Raw genomic sequence first — 22258 nt, forward strand, 5'->3', positions numbered from 1 at the left:
TAGTCCATGGGAACACTCGTTCTCAAATTTTGGAGTGCGTCAGAATGAGCTATGGTGCTTGTTTTCAATGCAGATTCACAAGACGGTTTCCTGGAAATTGTCATTTATTGAGTGGGGTGCGGTTGGGATTTTGCACTTCAAGGAAGCATCCCAGTTGGATTTGGTTCCCACTTAGGAAGATCCCTTGGAGAAGGGAAAGGCCACCCACTCCAGTATTGTGGCCTGGACAATTCCATGGACTATATAGTCCATGGGGTCGCAAATAATCTAGCGTGACTGAGCGATTTTCACTAGGAAGTAATAGGGCTTCCATGGTGACTCAGACGGTAAAGAATCTGCCTGCAATGTAGAAAACCTGGGTTCAGTCCCTGGGTCAGGAAGATCCCCTGGAGAAGGGAATGGCTACCTACTCCAGTATTCTTGTCTGAAGAATCCCATGGACAGGGGAGCCTGGAGGGCTGCACTCCATGGGGTCACAAAGAGTCAGACACGATTGAGCAACTAACACTTTCACTTTGATGGGAATTAATATTTGGGAGCATTCAAAGCATGTTCATAGACCACTCTGAGGGAAAAGGGCAAGAATAATCCAGTTTTTACAGAGAGGAACAAAAACCTTAATACTATCAGCTCAGAAATATTTATTGAGCATTCATTATGTCTCAGGCACTACACTAAAGATCTGTGTCACTTGTGTTATTTCATTTAACACAACAGTCCTCTGGGATAGGTATCCATGTTTTTCATTTGTCCTATGAGGAAAATAAGGCTTAGGGGCCAGGTTTGTACAGCAAGTTGCAGAGCTGGGCCTCAACCCTGAGCCTGCTGACTCCACACACTGGCATTAATCCTGACCCTGCAGGGCCCAGGCAGGCCTTCAGCAAACTGTTTCAGTTGAAACTGGCTTTCTAAATTTCTAATCCGATGCTGTATCAGAGTAGGGTGCCCTGGAATGTATCGGGCAGTCTTCTAATGCTATACAATGTGCCTGTACAGCACATTGAAACTGTGACAGCCGTTAAGTTTGATCAGCCAGGTATTCGCAGAACTGGGCCCAGGGGGAACCAGAAAGTGAACATGAAGAATCTGGGGGTGGGGAGGAGGGGTCTGATTGGGGATGAGCCAGAGCTGGAAGGCTCTGTGGCCAGAGACCCCGGATGGAGCTGCTGGGGGTAGGGCAGCCAGTACATACCTTGAAATCTCTGGGGTAGAAACAGTTGACTTCACTGCAAGCAAATGAGTTAACCTAGGTGAGGAGCACCGGACCTGTTCTGCTCGGGGATCTGAGACTGTGTGGGTAGCTGATCAGGAAGCTGGCTTGCTGGCACTGTCTACCCGGGCCAACACGACCACACCGGGCAGGAGGATGGGAACAGGATGCCAAGCGGACGGGGGCTGTGGCTCCCGTGTCTCCAGTGGGGGTGGGAGATGCAGCCAGGAAAGTCGCCGCAGAAAGCCAAGGGCCTTGATCCTCTTTCCCTGGGCCCCTGTTTCTTGGGGACTTCAGGCAGACCTAACTGTGGGAAGCCAGGACCGAACTGTAGCATGTGGGACTGTGGTCAGACTTTAGGAAGCACTGTTTGTTAGCAAGGTAACCGGGAGAGGAGTTAACATAGTCTTGTTGGAGGTTTTAAAACAGGAGAGATGGGAAGTGAGTGAATGACCTCTGGGCCCCTTGCAATGGGTTAAAAGTGACTAGGGGAGGTCGTCTCAGCTGACCTAATATTGGGGAAAGCTGATGATGACAAGAATCTTTTTCTAAGTACTCACTTACGTACGTCATGCTTCAGAGGCACACAGTTCCTTGTAATGTGCTATGTACTCCATGCTCTCTTATATTTTAGGCTTTCACACCTTTGTTCTTGCTGATGTTTTGGCTTATTTATTTACATATTTTGATTTTTCAGGAACCTTCTCTTCCTACTACCATGCCTTCACCTGACTCACTCTGACACATTTTCCAGGACCCAGCTTAAATCCCAAGGGCCATATCTTCAAGGCAGCGTTTATGGACCCCTGTCTAAGATGCCTTTCCTCTTTCCTGTCACACTGCTTGTTGCTTTTATTAAAATGAGAGGAACATGTGTCTAGCTCTTCCTGATGGCAGTGTCCCAAGCATAAAGATCCTTTCTCACTCACCAGTGTGAACCTGAACTTGAACGCCTAGGATTATGCCAGGTGCTCAGTGTATGTTTGTAGAACAGAAGACCCAGGTAAGAAGTTCTGTCACCTAGGCCAGGCACACACAACCTCTATTGCTCAGGTTGCTTACGTGAAATTAAGAGTTGGTTATATTAACTCTAAAATCTACGAGGGGAGTTCTTAGTCCACTAGCTCCTCCAATCCTTGTCTTCCTTTTCTTTGTACAGCAAATCTACAGTCATGTTTAGCTTTAAAACCTGCAGATTTTGAAATATAATGTATTACTATTGTTAATAAGGATGGCCGAATCAGATTAAAGGCGAATCGTGGAGTTTGTTGGAAAGACAATATTACAGATTATAAGATTCATCAGAATAGGTTTTATTTGTTCAGCAGGACAGCTGAATCTGTAGAATGGAGTGCCTTTAAAAGAGTTTTAGGGGGAAAACCAAATATTGTATATTAATGCATATATGTGGGATCTGAAAAAATTGATATAGATGGTCTTATTTACAAAGCAGAAACAGAGACATGGACATAGAGAACAAATGCATTGACACCAAGGGGGGAAAGGGGGTGGGATGAATTGGGATTGACAGATATGCATTATTGATACTATGTATAAAATAGATAACTAATGAGAACCTACTGTAGAGCAGGGGGAACTCTGCTGAATGCTCTGTGGTGTCCTGAATAGGAAAGAAATCCATAAAAAGAGGGGATTGTGTAATGTATAGCTGCTTCACTTTGCTATACAGCAGAAACTAACACATTTTAAAGCAGCTATACTCCAGTAAAGCTTTTTTTAAAAAATAAGAGTTTTAGAAGGAATTTCCTGGCAGTCCAGTGATCAGGACTTAGCAGTTTCCCTGCTAAGGGCCTGGGTTCAATCTCTGGTCAGGGAACTAAGATCCTACGAGCCGCACAGGGTGGCCAAAGTGGGGGCGGGGGGAAGCTTAGTAAAAGAGTTTTGTTGTTGCTGTTCAGTCGCTCAGTTGTGACCCCATGGACTGCAGCACACCAGGCTTCCCTGTCCTTCACCATCTCCCAGAGCTTGCTCAAACTCATGTCCACTGAGTCAGGATGCCAGCCAACCATCCTGTTCTCTGTCATCCCCTTCTCCTCCTGCCTTCAATCTTTCCCAGCATCAGGGTCTTTTTAAATTAGTCAGTTGGCTCTTCACGTCAGGTGGCCAGAGTATTGGAGCTTGAGTCCTTTCAGCACCAGTCCTTCCAGTCCAGCAAATCTAGTGGTGGTTTTGCTGAGTTAGGGCTCTAGTAGCTCCAAGCATTTTCTTCTCATTTAGTGAGGGATCAGAGTGGAGGAGGAGCGTGGGGTAGGGGATAAGAATGCTTTTGGGCTCGTCTTGAGTGTGAGCGTTGTGTGGGAAGGTCTGGTGTCAGGTGGACGAGTATGGGAGGGATCTGGGGACAGGCTTCTATGGCTGAGGCAGAGCGTGTGCGGGGAGGAGCGGCCAAGCAGGAGCTCTCAAGGGTACTTGGAGGTGATAGTTGGGGAATTTCTGACCGTAGTTTGAAGTTCACATTATTCCAAGAAGGGTAGAAAACCAGAGAGAGGAGGGTGGCTAAAAATGACAGCTTTACTTTTTGTAAAAAGTTCATTTTGACAGCAACATAGGGAATGGATGGAAGCCTGGAGGCAGAAAGTTGATTCTTCTTTCCATTCACCCAGCTCACCATCAGTCCTTGTGATCTATCCTATATTCGCTTTACTCAGCAAACAAGCATTATTGAATGCTTGGTTCTGAGCACAGGCTCTGTAATCAGTAGGCCCACATTTGATCAGTCCTCTCCTGCCCCTTACCCATCTGTGTGACGCTGGGCAAACTACTTACTCTGTCAGTTGTTCAGTTTAGCACCTGAAAAGTAGGACTAGCAACACCCCTAAATACTTGGCAGGGTGGTTTGAAAGATTAAATTAGATAATGCTTAATAAGTGCTTGCCATTATGCCAGGAGCTCATAAACGTTCATGAACTTAGCTATTTGTGTTCATAGTAGCAGGTTGGCGGTACAAATGCGGGAGCTGTCGTGATCCTGGGGGCTGTTAAAGCCGTGGGTGGTGTGGAGAGCTGCCCCGGAAGGAGACTCGGTGCAGATGTTAGCTGAGCTCATGCTGTTAATACTTACAGAGCATCCTGGTGAACCATGAGGAAGGTGCAGAGGCACGTGCCCCCAGGAGTGGCAGCTCTTCGCTTTAACACCAGGCAGAGTGTGATCAGTGCTTTGGTCAGTTCATTGGTGAAGATTTAGAAAAGCCTTTTGGAGAAGGTGGGGTTGAATTGGGTCCTAAAGGATGAATGAGACTCCATTGGGTAGATGTGAAGGGAGAGTGTTTCCTGCACAAGTGGTGAACAGTGGGGGAGTCAGAAAGAGGATGCATGCTAAGAAAACTATGGGGAGATAAGCAGGCCTGGAAGATAGGAACTCTTGTTTTTTTTCTGGCTGCACTGGGTCTTCGTTGCTGCACTCAGGCTTTCTCTAGTTGCACTGAGCAGGGGCTTCTCTCTGTTGTGACGTGCGGGCTTCTCATTGCTGTGGCTTCTCTTGGTGCGGAGCACGGGCTCTAGGTGCTCAGGTTTCAATAGTTGCGGCTCTTGGGCTTAGTGACCTTGAGGCATGTGGAATCTTCCTAGCCCAGGGATCAAATCCACGTCCCCTGCATTGGCAGGTGGATTCTTAGCCACTGGACCAGCAGGGAAGTCCAGTGGGGACTCTCTAAGTGAGTACAGAGAGAAAGTATTGAGGTCTAGGTAACTGTCAAAGGATTTTTGGTAGAGAACTTTGAATTCCATTCTGAGGATTTGAGACTTTAATATGAATGTCAGTAAGAGGGCAGATAGGTAGTATCAAGCTTTTATTTAGGAAGACTTTTAAAAAGGACAAAGATATGAATGGTCACAAAAGAGGGAAGGCGAGGAGAAAACCACTCAGAAGGTTCTTAGAAAACCCTAGGGCAGAAGCATTGAGAACTTGAACTAGGACCCTGGGAAAAGAAGGAAAGGATGCATTCCAGAACTTTAAGGAAATGGAATTGATGGGATTCAGTGACTCACCTTTTGTGGGGGGACATGGAAGTGGTGAATTTGCAGCCTGAGAGACTAGGAAGTGGTGGTGCCACTGAGGACGGGCCATAGTGGGAGGAGGCTTGGGAGGAGAGACCACCTGCCCGGCTCTGAATCCGAGGTGCTCGTGAGATACCCGTTTAGAGGAGCTGTCCTGTTGGCAGCAGGTTGTTGGGCTGAAGCTAACAAATGTGATTTGGGTCAGAAGCAGGTAGAGGAGTCCTTTGATTCCAGGCATAGTTGAAGTCACAGAAAACAGGAAATGGCTTGGGCGGTGAAGAGCCCACCTTTGGAGAGGAACTGAATTATAGGCAGAAAGGCGAGAGTGGAACTAATTGCTGAGACAGGAAGAGGAATAGGAGAGGTGTGTGTCATCAGGAAGAAGGGGAGAGATTTTCAAGAGCAACGCAAATGATCAACAGCCTTATAAGCACAGAGATGGAAGTGGCACATGAGCGTGTAAATTGTTGATTGACATGTTGAAAGCAGTGTCTTTGGGTGACATGGAGGGTCAGCTGACAGGGATCACTAAGGGTGGAGGATATCTCATGGACATGTCCATCCTGGGTGCCTGAGAGGCAGGAGGTTTTGGATAGTTGGGTACATTTCCTCCAGGTTGGGATTTTTTGCCCACCCCTTGCTGGAATCTCAACAGCCACTTATCAGCAGGGATGCAGAGTTTGAGGAAGGATAAAGGGACCTCCTTTCTATTCCCAAGGCTGGAATGACCGTGTGTGAGGATGTCTTATCTCAGAAAAAGACGGGAGCCCACCTGTGGGATCGTATGTCTGAGATGGGCTTGTGCAAGGTATCATCCACTCTCTAGTTAGTCCTTCTCTGAGCACACTGGGTGAGGTTAGGGGCAGAATTCCTGACTGTTGTTCCAGCAGAGCAGTCTTAGGAGATGGTGTCAGCCCTGGAGTACTTGGCCATGGGTTGAAATTGGCTTGAAAGAAAGGGGGCTGCCCCAGGGAGATGAGCACCTGAGTCCGCTCTTTGGATGGGTCCAAGAATCCACTTGCCACCGTTTTAATGTTCCGCTTTTCCAGCTGAAGGAAAGGAACGTAATTTCCTTTCTCCAGGTTTTGTCGTAGTGAATGAGTTTAGAAGCAGAGGGTAAGGATGTTGGCAATGTGGTGAGACCTGGAAGAGCCGCTTGTTGTAAATCCTAGTTGTTGTTGGTACTGTAACGAGTTTCAAATTCTGTTTGGGGTAAAGCACAGCATTGGCCACAAGTGTCTCCACACATCCTCTCGCGGTTCGTTTTTCCCTTTTGTTTCTGCTCTGCATCAGCTTCCTTCCAGGAGTCAAAGGCTCACCCTTGTCCCACTGCTGCCCTCCTCCCACACTTGCTGGCTGGGGCTTTGGGGCTCCCCTCCTGTCCTCCCTGCCGAGGATACCCAGGTGGAAGGTTCTGCCCAAAGGGGATGGTTTTCATTGCAAATGGGTCCAGTGGGCCATCTGAGGTTGCAGCTGGATCTTCATGCAAATGGCAGAGTTCCCCAGCCTGCACTCCACTCGCTTAGGGAGGGCCCAGAGTGTTTCCTGGGGCCCCGATGGCCTTGGATCTGGCAGTGCCCAAAGTCTGACGCTGCCCTGACTGCCCACTTCTCAGCCCCTCCCCTTGTGCTTCTTTGGCCTTCCTGTCTCCTGTGTGTTTTCCATCTCTTTCCTACATAACCTTTCCTTTCCCCATTTTCTCAGAGCAAAGCAAACACCTGTTAGAACTTGGCTGCATCGAGTTTTCCTCTCCACTTCCTTCCTTCATCTCCTCTAGTCCTTTAAGAACACAAGATAAATATTTATAAAGTGCACAAGCCTTGGTATGAGGGGATTTGGTGGGTGTATAAGGTAGTTGTTGGAAATGAATTTGGGGGAGGGGACATAGCATGTGGGAACTTCCGCTGTGTTTACCTTTGCCCTGGGCAAGGGGAGCAGGAGATAACATGCTAAGTCACTTCAGTTGTGTCCGACTCTGTGCAACCCCATAGACGGCAGCCCACCAGGCTCCCCCATCCCTGGGATTCTCCAGGCAAGAACAGTGGAGTGGGTTGCCATTTCCTTCTCCAATGCATGAAAGTGAAGTCACTCAGTTCTGTCCGACTCTTAGCAACCCCATGGATTGCAGCCTAACAGGCTCCTCCGTCCATGGGATTTTCCAAGCAAGAGTACTGGAATGGGGTGCCATTGCCTTCTCTGAGAGATAACATAGCTTGCAAGGAAATAGACGTGTGGGCGAGTTACAAGTCAGAAGACCCAGATTTCATTTCTAAGCCCTCTGTGATCAGAGGACACTTGGTTCTCTTTGCCATGTACTGGTCTTTATTTTAAAAATAGGAATTGTGGCACTTGTCATTACTACCTTGGTGAAATGATTCCTTAAATGCTTTGGAAAGTGGGATTATTTTTGTTATTTTTTTATGGGCAGATATCTGTGAGGCAAAATGTAGAACCTGAATTTTGCAGCATGTATAAAATGAGCTGATAGTATTGATAAATGATCTCTAATGAGTCTCTCAGCTCTTATATTCCGTTTTCCCTAGACAATTCTTGGCATATAATGGGGGGAGAGGGTAGGTCCTAACAAAATTTGGTGGATGGACAGACAGATGGATGGCTGGATGAACGAATCTCTAAATGTCTATTCGCCCTACTTACCCTTCCTACTGCTATTTCCATTTCACGTGGGCACTACCGCCCCCTCCTGGCCAGCAGCAGTATTACTGTGCAGTCCATAGGTGGGCCATAGCTGGGCCCTTTCGTCCCTATTTCTCCCCAGCCCCAAACCCTGGCTCCCTGAGCTGGCTCCTTGGGACCTGTCTTTGGCCCTCAGTTACTGACAGCTTGTCTTTCCTGCCCCTCCCTGTCACCCCACTCCCTCTCTCCGTCTGCCCCTGCAGCACTGCCAGTAACTCCAACCGCAGCACGCCAGCCTGCTCCCCCATCCTCCGGAAGCGGTCTCGCTCACCAACCCCGCAGAACGTAGACGGAGACACCATGGTGGAGAAGGGCTCAGATCACTCCTCGGACAAGTCGCCGTCCACTCCGGAGCAGGGCGTGCAGCGCAGCTGCTCCTCACAGTCCGGCCGCAGTGGTGGCAAAAACTCCAAGGTGAGCCTGACCCGCCGGCCACTCTGTCCTTGCTCATTAGCTGGCTGCAGGGAGGCTGGCGTTGGGGGAACAGTGAGGTAGAGAACCCCTTCGTGGAGGGACCTGACGTGACTGACCAGCTCTAGTGTACCAGAGAGAGCCTCTGTTCTGTGAGGTGAGAGTGGGAGGCAGGGGAGAACCCCTATTAAGTCTTGATCTTCTTAGCTTAGCCCTCAGAGAGGCCCCAGGAGCTAGTAAAAGGATTCCACAATGACCACTGTCTCTCATTAGGGGCGAGGGAGGCTCACAAGCCTTGAGATTTGGAGGAGGCGAGCTCTGGGGGTTAGGTGGAGGTCATCTCTTCAGCACTGCTACCGTTTCCAAATTTGGTGTGGAAGGGAACATTATTTGGGACAAATACAGTGCTGGGAAGGGAGTCCTCAGGGACCATTGCAGAATGCTGTATTGACCTTGGCCTTGGCCATCACCCAGCCTTATCTTCGGTAATAACCCACCTGGTACCCACCTGGCCAAGAAGAGGGCGACAGGGCTGTCCACCCCTCCCAAGTATGTCCTTGTTACCACCTGAGCCCCCGTTTGCCTAAGGGGGCCTGGGCTACTTATGCTTCCACAAAGAGTCGTCCGCCCCCGCCTTTAGTCCTTTGGGAGGCAGACGATGTCTCTGCCTTGAAGCTCCTTAAAGGAGCTTCTCTTTCCCTCTTGACTCACAGTCCCTGGGGAGGTGGGGAGACCCTGGGAGGCTCGGGAGCTGGCATCCCAGCTGAATTTGTCTTTTGATTTCTTGTTCTTCCTCTTCTTCCCCACCATCCCCCAAATACCTTCTTTGCATGCATGGTCTTAGTCTCACAAGCGCCTCTCAAAAGTAAGCCATCTTTTGTCTCTGTCTTCGGTCTCCCCTCCGGTGTTGAATTGTCTGTAGTGCTCCGCACCCCACCCTCCGCCCCCTGCCCAGTTTGGCCCATGTGTCTTGCTTGGTCCCTTTCCCAGAAGGGCCAGCCCCACTGACCCTGGCAGGCTGGCTGAGGTCACCAAGGGACCATTCCCACTGCACCTGGAGTCAGAGAACAGACCCGCCCCCGTCCTCCCCACCCCACCCCTAACCCCGTCTCTGCCTGCTCCCCAAACACTGCCTCGGCAGGGAGTCTGTCCCCTCCTTACATGGTGCCGTTGAGAAGCAGAGTCCTGCCGGGGCTTAGTTTCATTCCTTTGGGGAAGGGAGGCTCCGGGTCTGGTGGAGCAGTGGGACCTGATGCCTGCTGCTCAGGTGAGTTGATTGAGGCTCACAGATTCCCCTACGTGAGTTCCCTGATACAGTAGAGCGACCCTAGGAGCTCACCTTAGCCACTCCTTCCTTCTGCTTGCTCAGCCTGAGCGCTCCTCACTGCTTCCATCCACCGTCCAGCCTGCGGCTCGTGGTGTTCTTAGGATCCTGGCTCGTGATCAGAGGGGAACGTTTTTCCCAGAGGGCATGGTGCCAACACTGGAAGGTCATGGACATAGACAGCCCCTACCAGGCCCTGCATAGATATGATCAGGTCAGGGAGCCTGTGCCAAGAGTCTACCCAGGACCCCAGGATTTGAGAAGCCTAAGGAGAACTTAGAGGGAGTGGAGGATGAATAGTAGGTGTTTCAGAACAGCGGGGCTCAGGAAATGATACCCACAGGGGAAGCGGGTGGCTACAGCCTAGAGAAAAGAGAGCTGAGAGGTGAACTTAATCATAGTCTCAAGCCTCTGTTTGGGGGAGCAGCAGGATAAACAGCTGTTCCGCTTCCTGAGGGGTGAACGAGAGGTTACAGGGCTAATCCTGCAGTCTGTGACCTTGAGGGTAAAAGCTCATCTTAGTTCTAAGGATTTTGAACGACGGCTGCTGGCTGTGGGCAGGAGGAGGAAACTGTGCCTGTACTGAGCAGGCCCCCAGGAGTCTGCTATGGGTTTGGGACTTAACGGTGCAGGGCTGTGGGACGGACGGGTCTGGAGATGACCTCTGTCCACCCCTCCAGAATGCCTCAGTCCGTTGGCTGGGGAGAGGGCAGATGCTGCTGGACAAGGTGTCTGGTTATTGTTCCTCTGCCTCTGCCCACAGGGCATGTACCTTTGCCATCCTAAGGTCAAGCCTCGAGCTTCCTCACCCTCTTACCCCTGTGCCAAGGCACTCAGCGAGCAGAACACTTACTTATGGTCAATAGCACTCACAGAGTGCCTCTTTTGGTCAGGTGATGAGGTTGAAAGGAGCATCCAATAATGGGGGTTTTTAAAACTTGTAAGTAGTAGATCTTCTGTAAGAAAGGAATATGAAGACCAGATTCTCACCCCCAGGCAGCGTCCAGTCTGGAGAGAGAGATAAGAAACACAGATTATCCACATTGTCTGTTCCCAGATTATCCACAAACCAAACCTGACCTTAAGGACCACAGGAGTAGTTGGGATGCTCCGTGAATTCAAAGGCAGGGGAGAGCTCATGTCTGAGGCAGGGAGCTGGTGCCCAGAGCTGGGCTAGAACTCCCAGTAGGATTGTGGAGGGGCACAAGGGGGCCTCAGAAGGGACCGGGACCTGAGTGTAAACCCAGAGTGCATCTCGGCCCCTTTCCTGCTGAGGAGCTGAAGAGGGAAGGAACGAGCTCCCCGCCTCCCCACCCCATTCATCACCGACACCCCAGCATTTAACAAGGACTGAGTTGTGCGGGGAGGGTACCGTGCCACCCCAGGGAGACGTGGTTGCGGCCGTGGTCGGTCTGGGACAGACTTCGAAGATGACACCTGAGGACCAGTATAGAAATCAGGTTCTGCAAGGTCAGTGCCTGGAGCAGAGAGCGAGGGAAAGCTACAAGGGGGAGAGAAAGGGAGGAGGAGGGTCTTGTGGTGGGAACACCCCATCCCCCATGGAGCATTTTTTCAGGTTGACCCCATGTACCCACAGGGAGGGGTCTGGCGGCTAGAGCTATCGTCACTGTTCTCACAGCCAGGCCACCTCTCTCCCTGTGTCACCTGCACCTTTTAGGGGAGATGACCTCATATACTCTTCAGACGGACTGGAGAGTGCCCCCACTTTTCCCTGGAGCCAGACCACACTCACAGTGTCTGTCTCCTCTTCTCCGCACCCCCATTTCCTTGTGTGTTAATACGTTGGAGTTGGACTAGGTAGCCGGGGAGGTCTCGCTCCTGTGACTCTGTAGCTATCCTGGTGCAGCTGACCCTGGCTGGGGCAGCCCTGCCCAGAGCCCAGGGCTGGACATCAAGGCCCAGTTCTGTTCCAGGACCCCTTAGTTGGTGCCACCTCCCAGCTTCTGCTCTGTAGTGCTGGCCTGCGGCCACCAGGGGGAGCCCCGCAGCCGTTGCGTGCCCCACCAGCTCCTGAACTGGGTACCGAGCTGTCTGGTAGGACCCAGGCTGGTCCCTGCCTGGCCCCGCATTGTGGCTCCCTGCGCTGGGTGTGCAGTGTCACGGGCTCTGTAGCTCTGGTGTGCCTTTAACCTTTTGACCCTCGCCCTGTTTTTCGATCCTAATTTTTGTGGTTTCCTTTCCAGTACGACAGACTTTACCTGATCAAAGTAAGAAACTGTTCTTTGCTCCCTACTCCTAGAACTGTAGCGCTCCTCTGTCCTTCCCCTGCCCCCATCCCATCTCCAGACTCCTGGGCCTTTGCACTGGGGAGATGTGTAAGAAAGTTGCTGTTTCCAGGGACCTTGGGGTCCCCCAGGGGCTTGCTCTGCAGACTTCTAGGAAAAGCATAGAAGCCTGCTCAGCTCAGCCCTCACCCAGCAGCTGTCTTTGGGCAGTTTTCCTGATGTCCCCTCCTCCCCTCCTGGCTAAATCCACTAATACGTAACCTGTTAGAAAGCCCTTGCCCACTCCTTCATTCTGTTCTTCCCCCGCCCCCAGCCCTCTGCACAGGAGGACAGAGGGGGCTGAGAACCTGCTGGCCAGTGACCTCACGGGTGCCAGGGGGCACTCTCCAGGTCCACTGGGCCTGGCCTCTCTGCCCTGCGAGTCAGGCCCTCCTGGCCCAGCAGCTTCTTTAGGACTCGGTACTCAAAAGCAGAGCCATGGGGATTGAACTTGCCCTTGCAAGGCTGTTTGGAGTTCAGGGGCTCATGCCCACATGGCTCTTCCCAGGGGCTGCTGTGGATTTGGCCAGAGGGGTGGACACCCTCAGTGGTGACGGGTAACCAGCTGCCCAGAGAGCACTAGGTGGAGGCAGAGTCTTAGACAGAGGAACAAAAGTCCTTGCTCTGTGTATCCGACATGGCAGTACCTGCAAACCCATATTCTTATCCCCAATTTACACAAGCAGGTAACATACAGAGGAGCCACCCAGCGAGACAAGAGAGGGGCCCGGCTTCCCTGGTGCAGGCTCTCAGTTGTCCTGAATCTCCTTGTTCTAGACAGATTCAGAAGGGTTGGTTTGGTGAAACGCAGGCACACTGTGAGCAGTTGAGGCCAGTGGCTCCTAGAATGTGCCTTTCCACTGTTGAGAGGCATTCTCATGGATCCCTGCACAGCCTCATGCCCTATGAGCTCAGAATTGGACCCAGGAATTTCGGTGCCCTAAGATGCAGTTAGGGGTTCCCTGGTGGCTCAGTGGTAAAGAATCCACCTGCCGTGCAGAGACGTGGGTTCAATCCCTGGGTCTGGAAAATCCCCTGGAGAAGGAAATGGAAACCCACTCCAGTATTCTTGCCTGGAAGATCCCATGGACAGAGGAGCCTGGTGGGCTACAGTCCATGGGGTCACAAAGAGTTGGCCACGACTTAGCAACCAGACCACAACAAGGTGCAGGTAAAGTCTGACACAGCCTCCTTGCCCTATCCTCTCTCCTCCAGGATGACTAGAGGCTAATTTTCAGTCCCCAGTTCCCTTGTGGTAATAACTCCCTTCTTGATGGAATCATTGGTTTTGAACATTTGGACTTGGGTTGGAGGAGAAGACAAGGCTGTAGTGGGAATATGTGACTCCCAGATGGGGCCATGGGGACAGCTTTTGTTGGAAGATGACTACGGAGAGCATCCTGCAGAGAGAAGAGGGTTGAGATCCTGCCCTGCCGTCTGCCCCCTGGCCAGTGAGCTAGGGTGTGGAGATGAGCAGATAGAGGCGGCACCCCCACGATGCCTGTCCTTCCCCTGCTGACATTCTTCCTCTTCAGAGTGAAGGTGAAGGGCTCTACGGAGTTCTGGCAGGATGGGGTCACCGGCAGAGGGAGCGATGGCATGACCAGGCTTCATCTCTGCAGTCACACTCACCCCCCGGGCTCCACCAGACAGCAGGCCTCCTGGGACGGGCTGCCTCCTCCTTCCCTTATGAGTCAGATCCCGTAGGACGAGGTGGACGGGATAAAGGTTGCTAACTGCACCCAGCTTCCACACCTCTGCATGCACAGCCCTACCTCGGAGGGCCCACCACAGTGAAGCAAAGGTTACAGTCCAGCAAGTCATGTGGCTTTTCTCATTTACCAGTGCGTATAAAAGTTATGTTTACCCTGTGCCTCATCCTGTCGAGTATACAATAGCATTCTGTTTAAAATAGCAGTGTATGTTTAATTAAATTATAATTAAAAATAAAATGTTAATTAAAATGTAATGCTGTAGGCAAAATGACATCAATAGACTTGCTTGACATGGGACTGCCACACACCTTCAATTTGTTAAAAAAAAAAAAAAGCAATATCTTCAAAGTGCAATCAAATGAGATGTGTGTGTAGTTAAGATGTGGACCTGCAGGCAAAGCTTCCTTGCACCCAGCCATTCTCCTCCAGAACCACACCCTTGGCAAAGTTTCTAAAACTGAAAATACTCCAGTCTACCCAAGCTGAACCTGTCGGATCAGCCCCTCGAGGCAGGGGCCTAGACAGGTGTGTGTTTGTTTATCTCTGTCTGCCTGTCTGTCTGTCTTCAAGTGGGCCGTGTACGAGGGACTCCTGGCCTGTGAGATGGAAGATGGACCAAGCACAATCTTACTCATCCCTCCTCTTTCCCTAAGAAACTTCCCATTCCCGTGAAAATGAGCAGCCTTTCTAGCAGGGCTGGGAATGGAGGGCACCTGCAGGGTGGAGTTGGGTCGGACCCCCTGTGTTGGTATTGACTTAGAGCCTCACAAAGTCAGGAAGGACCTTTAGCAATTACGTGCTCCACCTGTCCTCCCAAGGCAGAGCCCCAACCACTTCTTGGCCACTATCTCTTTGCGGATCAGCCAGTTGGGTGGAAGGAGGAATTTGCCCAGTTGTAAGGAAGTTTCTAGCAATCCCTTGGATCCCCGACCCCAGAGGTTCCACCCAGCCTTTCCGAGGGGCTGACATGCAGCAGACGGCTGTGTTAGTCTCCATGGGTACTTTGCTTCTGATCAGGGACCATTGGGGACTGGGTCTCGGATGCCTGCAGCGCATCTCTCCCCCCCACCCCACCCCCATCAGAGGAGCCTTGTGATGGGGTCGACTCCCTCCCAGTCAAGCTCTCGCTGGTGCTGCGCTGCCTGCCACCCCAGCCACGGGGGCTTCCAGCATGGACTGCTCCCCGGGCCTCCTTTCGGGAGCTGTCTTGAGAAAGGAGGACCCTGCCCCCTGCCACGAGCAACAACACGGGGGGCCTTGAGCTGCCTGGGGATTCCTCCTCCCCGCCCGCCCTCCGCTGTCTGTGTAGCTTCCCCCTGGAGCCAGGAGCACTCTGGCCGCTCCTGCCACCTCTCCCCCCACTAACTTTGTTTCTCTTTTACTTTGTTCTTTCAGAAAAGCCAGAGCTGGTATAATGTAAGTATCCCTTTTCTCTTCTTGTTGGGCGCGTGGGTGGGGATGCCTGTGCTTAGGGGATGGAGTCGTGGGGGCGCACTGTGGTCTCCCTGTGGGCTTGGAGCCTAGAACAGTGGGCTTTGCCCCTGACCAGACCCCTCCCTCAAAAACCAGACCACAGTTACCTTCTGTAGCAAGGCAGGACTGCTGGTGAGGGAGGGTGTGCAATTCCCGGAGACCACGCAGGGATGGACTGTCTCCCCGAACCCCCACCCGAACCCCCGGATCCTGGACACCCTCCGGCCCTGATGGAGGAGACCAGGCTGGGGAGGCCCCCCCAGAGCGCAGACAGAACTTGGGACGGGGACCACCATCCTGGGGCCTGATCTTAAGGCCAAGTTTTCCTCCTTTTACCAAGACATTTGGAGGAAAAAACAAGCAGCCAGAAACCTTTTCGTTTAGCAGAGGCTGGCTTATGTAAACAGAATGTGACTTCTGCCCCAGGGTCTCCTCAATCAACCCTGGCATGCTCCACCCAGAACACATCCCCCGTCCCTGGGGGCGCTCCAGCCAGGAGCTCCTACTGGGAGGCCAATTATGGAGCAAGCAGCCCCTGCAGAGGCCACACCCTCTGGGTCTCTAACTCGCCCCTGAAGAGCCACAGGCTGAAGTCTCAGCCTCCTGCCCCGTCCTACTCCACCCTCCTGCCGTGTGGATGGACGGGCAGTTCACAGCCACCAACTGGTCTCCAGCCACTGTCTTCCATCCCGGAGCCTGCTCTTCCCCGAGCTTCCCTGGTCCTGTGGATGCATCTTCCCCGCTCCCCTGATACCAGGGCCAGTTGCATGGTGGACCTGGGGACGGTGTGGGAGCGGGCGGCTGAGAGACAGACTTGGAGGATGCTTTGGTGCAGGGGAGGGGGGGAGAGGCTTGGGTTTCATGTAGACGCTCCGGTCAGAGTCACTGTGTGTGGGGGTGTGGAGGCGGGGGAGTATTTTCCCACACGGTTCAGCAGTTCCCCCAGAATCAAGCAGCCAGCAGTCAGCCCTATAGCTTCCGACCCGCTGCTGCTCAGGGGACTGGCCCTGAGATAGGACTGTTGGATCCCTTCCTTGACATCACAACGGCACAGACGAGGAGGTTGGCGGGCTGCGCGGGTGGGAGGGGAGTTGAGGGCTGAGATGGCCCGCCTGGAGGAGAAGCCTGCCTGGGGCTGCAGCCCCTCAGCCCCCTGGGCCAACTGTGGTCTTCGCCTGGGCTCACAGCCGCCCCGTGGCTTAGGGCTGACATCCCAGGGGAGAGAGGAGCTTGCTGTCTGTGGGAGGAGGTGAGGCTGGAGAATGCTTTCCTGGGAGTGGTGGGACCTCCAGCATCCTTTCCCTCACAGAATCTTCCACCACCCGGGGTGGGGGTGAGGGGCTATTGTAAAATTAGTGCCTCACAGAGGACCAGGAAACACGTGGCTGCAGACCCATGAGTCTGTTAAAACGACCGGATTTGGACACACAGGGCCTCGTCCCTGTTGCGCTCCCTCTCCCCTGCTCTTCTCTTTTCTTTCCAGCAGGCTTTTCCGTTCTTTCTCATGTTGCCTTCCCTAGAGTCCCTCCCTCCCCTTTCCTGGCTGACTCCCCCATTTTTGTCTCTCCACCTCTGCTTGCCGCTCCTTTCTGGCTTGATTATCCCAACTGGCTGTCTCTTTCTCTCTGATTCTAATGGATTTTCCTCCCTCCCACCCTTTTACCTCTAATCTCTCCCTCAGCCCTGCTCAGAAGACCTGGTGTCTGAGCCCTCAGCAGAGTGACAGGCTAGAAATAGGTGCTGCCGCTGGGCTGGATGATGGAGGTGGGCCAGCTGCCCTGTGGGGTCAGGGGGTTCTGCTGGCAGATGAGTGAGAGATGGCAGAGCTGGGCAGACAGATTCTTCACCACTGAGCCACCTGGGAAGCCCACTCAGATGTACCAGCGTGCTTATCCACGGGCACGGCCTGAGCGTGGCTGTGCTTCCAGGCCGAATGGTCTGGCTCGATCAGGAAGCCAGGTCCTGGGGCTTCCCCTACTGGAGCCCGAGCTCAGCCTCCTGAGCCCATGCACACGGGCATGCCAGGCCCTGTCCCCCGCAGAGCACTGTGCTGTGTCAGTGCCTGCGTGCCGAGGCTCCACCAGGAAGCTTCCCTTCAACACCCTCTCCCCAGCACTGCCCGCCAGTGCTCCATTCCTGGTTTCTTGAGAGGTGCTTGCTGGGCCTCTGTTGCTCTGACCCGGTTCTCTTTTTGCTGCATCTGCTTGGTCCTCCTGTGCCACCTCTGCGTTGCCCCGAGGCGGCTAGACTCGGACCTTCAGGAAGGAGGTGGGTGTCTCCTCCTCAGCTCTGTCCTCAGCCCTCCCTGGCCCCTCTCCTGACACCGGTGGTGACTCTCCGGCTGCTCTGCTGCCCGAGGCGCCATCGTTGGCTCTGGAAGTCCTTTGGATGAGCAAAGGCCTTGTCGTCCTCGGCCCTGGGGACAGTTAGAAGTGCCTGGCCGGATCCAGGACAGGGAGGGTCAGTGCAGACTTGCTGACTGCTGCAAGAATGTCTCCAGCCCGTTGGCATGGCCTGGGTCTGATAAGAGAGGAAGCCAACCCAACGCATCCCTGCCCTCTGCCCCAGCCTCCCCCTCTACCTGCCTCTCTTCTGCATTTTCTTCTTCTGTTTATCTGGGGAGGAACTGTCACCATGGTGACAAACCACCTTGGCATTTATAAAGAGTGGGTCCCATGGAAGGAGGTGTTTGGACCCCAGGGAGACATGGAAATGCTGAGACAAGAGCCTCTGGTCTCCAGCAAGGGCTCTTCAGATCAAGAGTGGGGTTTGAGGGACTTCCCTGGCTGTCCAGTGATTAGGGCTCTGCACTTCCCAATGCAGGGCATATGGGTTCGATACCTGGTTAGGGAACTAAGATCCCACATGCTGTGCAGCATGGCCCAAAAGAATGGGGCTTGAAGAGGGGGCTGTCGGCAGCTGCCCTGAGACCCTCCCAGGGCTGATCACATCTACTGCCCCTGAGTCCCCCTCGTCTGTTCCCCACCCCGCCAGACCCACCGTTGACCACCACAGTTTTATTAGTCAAGGCGCCTAGTTTGGGGGATAAGTTCACGGAGGGATAAGCTGAAACAGGGAGCCAAGGGGCAGGAGGGGGAATAATGTGCCCCCAAAGATGGCCCTGCTGGATGCAGCAGACTCAAACCTGGGAGGAAGCCAAGTCACAGAAGTGTCTTCCTGGTGCTCCAGGTAGACAGAGGTGCCTTGCCTCTTTCCTGGGATCAGTTGTCTCCAGGCAACCCAGGGAAGGAGCCCAGACCCTGGTGGCTGCCCTGAGGCTTTGGGGCCCAAGTTGCCTGCTGGTCCAGGTGGGGGCGATGCTGGCTGTCCGGGGGGAAGAGGGATGGCGCCAGTCCTGTGGAGTGACCGGGCATGTCTGACAGACATATGACTGAGCAAGAGGACAGAGCTTTGTAGGAATGAAACTCAGATTAGGTCGTCGGTGAGAAAAGTGGGAGTGAGTGCTGAAGGCATCCCCAGCGACACCTTGGCAACCTGGTATTTTTTTCTGGGGAAGATGGACTCCGCTTCCTCCACATACTGACCCCTGCATCCCCAGTAGCCGTCTTGACTCTGCGGAGTGACCTGTCTCCAACTGAGACTCTTCCCAGTCCTGCTCCTTCATGTCTCTCTGTCACACCTTTCGCCCTCCCCGTCTCCTTCCTTTGCTCAGTCACCTCCCCCATCTCCCCTTAGTCCACATCCGGCTCCTCCCTACCTGGATTTGGTTGAAAGTCCAGCGTTTCTTCTGAGGGTCTTAATTGGCTTTCTTCCTAGGCGAGGCCAACATTCTACCAAAATCCATCTGTTTTTCTCCTGGGCTGCTCCACCCTCTCCCTCCTGCTGCTCTACCCAGGGAGCAGGTACCACTTGGTCCCAGCTCCCAGTGTTTGCCGTGGAGTTAATATTTAGCCCAGGTCAGTTCCCTCTTCTCAGGCTGGAAGCTGGCAGTGCCCTGCCCGGCGGCAGTTTTGAGGGGGTGTAGGAGACAAAGGGTCCCAGGGCTTATCTTTCTGGGTGTGTCCTGTCCCTGAGTCACCCCGCTGGAGCCCAGTCATCCCCTCATCTGGCTCCAGAGATACTCAAGCGTTTCCAGGATTCAGCCCTCATGGGTCCTGCTTACTGCCTAGATCATTGGATCTGGGGGGGCCCAGGAGAGGGGCATTCCCGTCACCCTGTAAAATGGAATTGCTGGGTTCTCCTGTCTCACTGCTGATGATACTGTGGAGAGAAGCTAGGATATGTGGCTTGGAGAGTGTTGGCATGGACTAGGCGCTGGGGTGCCATGCCTAATAGGAGTGAGGACGTGTATGGATGTGTGCACACGAGATGCCATGTCAACAGGAACAGTGTCAGAGGTGTATAAGGAATGCGTTCATTTGGTAAATAGGTTTTGAGCAGCTGATACTTGAAATTCACCATGCTGAGTGCTGGAGGAGATCATTTGAGGCGTAGCGTGTTCCTGGAGACAGTGGTAGTCTGATGGAACAATCGCCCTGTGTGATATGATGGGTGGAGGTGGTGGCTGCATCCGGGGTGTGCACAGAGAGAGACAGGAACACAAGTCCTGGAAAGGACTCAGAATCTCCCTCTGCTTCCTCCAGCACCATATAACTGGGAGACGCCAGGTTCCTCTGAATCAGAAGTTCGGGATCTAGAAGCAAGAATCTGTATCTTGCATACATTTGTTAGATCATTTTTAACTACAGTCACGTCTGAGTCAAACAGGACGAAGGCAACGTTCTCCATCGTGTGCAGCCTGGAGAGCCTCCTGGGCTGGACGTAGCTGGGGAGGGCGAGGAAGGTGCCCTGTTTGTCTCAAAGTTCTGACGTTTCCTGGGAATCCAACCTTCCCGGCCCCAGTGCTGTCAGACCTCTGCCCCCAGCTTCTCTTTCTGGAGGCCTCCTTGTTTCCATCTGCCTGGCTCCCGTCCTCACCAGAGATCTCAGCTTCCCTGCTCCTTTTGACCCGGCCCAGTCTCTCTGCTCAGAGCACAGTTCCTTGGCCGCCAAGGTCTGAGCGGCTGTCTGGGAATCCTCATCCTGGCCTTGATCCCCATCCTGCTAGTACTGGAGACAGGACAGCGTCCCCGGGAAGGAAGGAGATGCCTCAGACGGACCTGGAAACTGCTGACCTCAACTTCTCCCCACCTGCACCTCTGAAATGGGATGAGTTCAACTTCCAGGCTCCTGCTGCTGCTCTGGGGAGGTCAGTGGATGGATGGATCAGTGAGGGGCCGGTGTGTCTCCAAGAAGTCCCTGGCTGTTTTGCGTCTTCAATTTTAGATTTTAGCATAACAGCAGTGCCCCTGGCACCTCCTCCCCGCCCTTCCCCCACTCGGAGCCTTGGCCAGCTACTTTCCATTGCAGGAAACATCTGCTGGGGAGGCCAGGCTCGGCCGGGGGTTACTGCAGGACATTGGCCGGTACCATCACCCAGGTCCTGTAACTTGAGGCATGTGTAGGGCTCTGGCCCTGCCCGCTCACCCGCCCAGCCACCCCGCCCCCCTCCTGCCACGGATGACTCTAACAAAGAAGTTGTTTGCTGGTCAGCCGAGGAGAGCTCGGCCTGGGAGGAAAAGGGGGGTGTGTACGGGTGGGGGTGGGAGCAGGCCCTGGTGCCTTGGCCAGCCGTGGCTGTGCTGCCTGGGTGAGGACCATGAGTCATAGCCACCAGCGCCCGCCCAGAGGAGCGATTGCACGTTGAACGGGCTGCCTTGTGGGACCGGCCAGACGGCACTGGGGAGTTGGGTGTCCGTCCTCCTGGGAGTTTGAGACCCACCACAAGCCACTGGGCTGTGAGTGAGCCGCAGCAGGGCGGACCTGTGGCGGCCCTGTGCACCTGCCCCGTCGTCTGCATCCTGGCCACTGCCGGCTGCTCAGAGCAGCTGTCCACACCAATCTGGAGAAGGGCTTCATCACGTCCCCTCTGGGTCACCCTTAGCCCAGAGACCTGCACTGGGAGCCAAGTGGGATGAAACAGCCCGGCCACAGGAGGCTGGCCAGCCAGCCTGTCCTGAGAACCATGCTGACCACACCCGCCCAGTTGTGAAGCTTGGCGCTGGGAACCAAGCTCAAGGGAAGCCAAGGAGGTATCAAGGGTTGCACAGACCCTCTGCCGAGGAGCCCGAAGCCACCCATTCACGTCCAGCCCGGGCGAGACTGACTGTTTGCATCCTGGGAGCACGGTGAGAGATCTGAGCTCGAGGATCAGCGTTTCGTGGGGAGGTAGCCTGTGGGAGCGATGGAGTCTCTGACGGAATCGGGGGTCCTCTGGAGCCTCCTGCTGGAGCAGGACAGCCAGCCTTTGCAGCAGCACCTGAAGAAGCTGACGGAGGGACCTGCCGGTGTGGAATTCTGCTGCCGGCCCGGGTCTGAGGAGATCCCCGCCGTGAGTGCATGTCCTCGCTTCTCTGTGCTCTAGGGGCCCCGGGTTTGACAATCCTTGGACCAAAATTCTTTGGCCATTTAAAATGAAAATGCATGAGCCTTGCTTCTCTTTCCGTGGGAGGAGATGGCTTTAAGAGCGCGAGGACGCCAGGGAGAATGGGTCATCGCCTCCCACGTCAGTAAGGTAGCTGGTGGCAGCCGACTAATATCTCTGTACTTTAGACCCTGGGAGGCTAGCTGGCCTGCCTTCCATGCTGGCAGCCTGCTCAGATCAGGCCACTGATTTGCAGGCCTGGGTTAAGGGGTTCCTACACCCCAGGAAGCCCTCGCAGCACTGGCAGACCTCCAAGACCAGGGCTGGATGGGCCCTCCCCTCCTGACAGCCAGGACTGTGTTTGAGAAGAGGAGGGGAGAGGGGGTCTCCCTCAATTTGCCTCTGGTTTGGAGGTTAGGGCCCGACTCCCTGCACCTGCATCTCTGCTGATATCTGAGTCCTCACTGGATGTGAGAGGAGCAGGGGGTGACAAAGCTCCCTGGAGAGAGCATTAGCAACGGGAGGACTTCCAGGCTGGGGGTACTCGCGTGTCTGACGTCCAGTTTCAACTGAGGGGGGATTTGGGGCCATCTGGTAGGCTGGTCCTCAGGCTGATATTGGAACTTTGTAAAATATAAAGACTGACTCGACTAATAGTTTTTGTTTTTTTAATTGTGGGAGTTCCCTGGCAGTCCAGTGGTTA

At 53.7% G+C, this 22258-nt stretch overlaps 1 protein-coding gene and 1 long non-coding RNA gene across 10 annotated transcripts in view; one reads left to right on the forward strand and one right to left on the reverse strand.

Annotated features, from left to right (window-relative positions):
- Window positions 1–22258, forward strand: part of GRAMD1B (GRAM domain containing 1B) — a 213020-nt gene that overhangs the window by 155579 nt on the left and 35183 nt on the right. For 7 of the 8 annotated variants that reach the window (XM_070803567.1, XM_070803570.1, XM_070803568.1 and 4 more), the window contains 2 exons: window positions 8127–8337; window positions 15054–15074. In XM_070803567.1, the coding sequence (XP_070659668.1) occupies window positions 8127–8337; window positions 15054–15074 (232 nt within the window). Of the gene's footprint in view, window positions 1–8126; window positions 8338–15053; window positions 15075–19735; window positions 21377–22258 lie in introns of those variants that run through there. The other variant, XM_070803569.1, reaches the window with a different exon arrangement.
- On the reverse strand, window positions 8305–18963 carry LOC109569752 (uncharacterized). 2 transcript variants are annotated; one of them, XR_002182365.2, is made up of 4 exons: window positions 18850–18963; window positions 10512–10666; window positions 9674–9854; window positions 8305–8392 (listed from the first exon to the last, which is right to left on the reverse strand). It is a non-coding gene; the product is annotated as an uncharacterized lncRNA (long non-coding RNA). The 2 variants fall into 2 exon arrangements; XR_011570847.1 differs by lacking the exon at window positions 8305–8392 and having other exon boundaries at window positions 9445–9854.

The sequence above is a fragment of the Bos indicus genome, chromosome 15 (genome assembly GCF_029378745.1).
Source record: "Bos indicus isolate NIAB-ARS_2022 breed Sahiwal x Tharparkar chromosome 15, NIAB-ARS_B.indTharparkar_mat_pri_1.0, whole genome shotgun sequence".
Lineage (NCBI taxonomy): Eukaryota > Metazoa > Chordata > Mammalia > Artiodactyla > Bovidae > Bos > Bos indicus.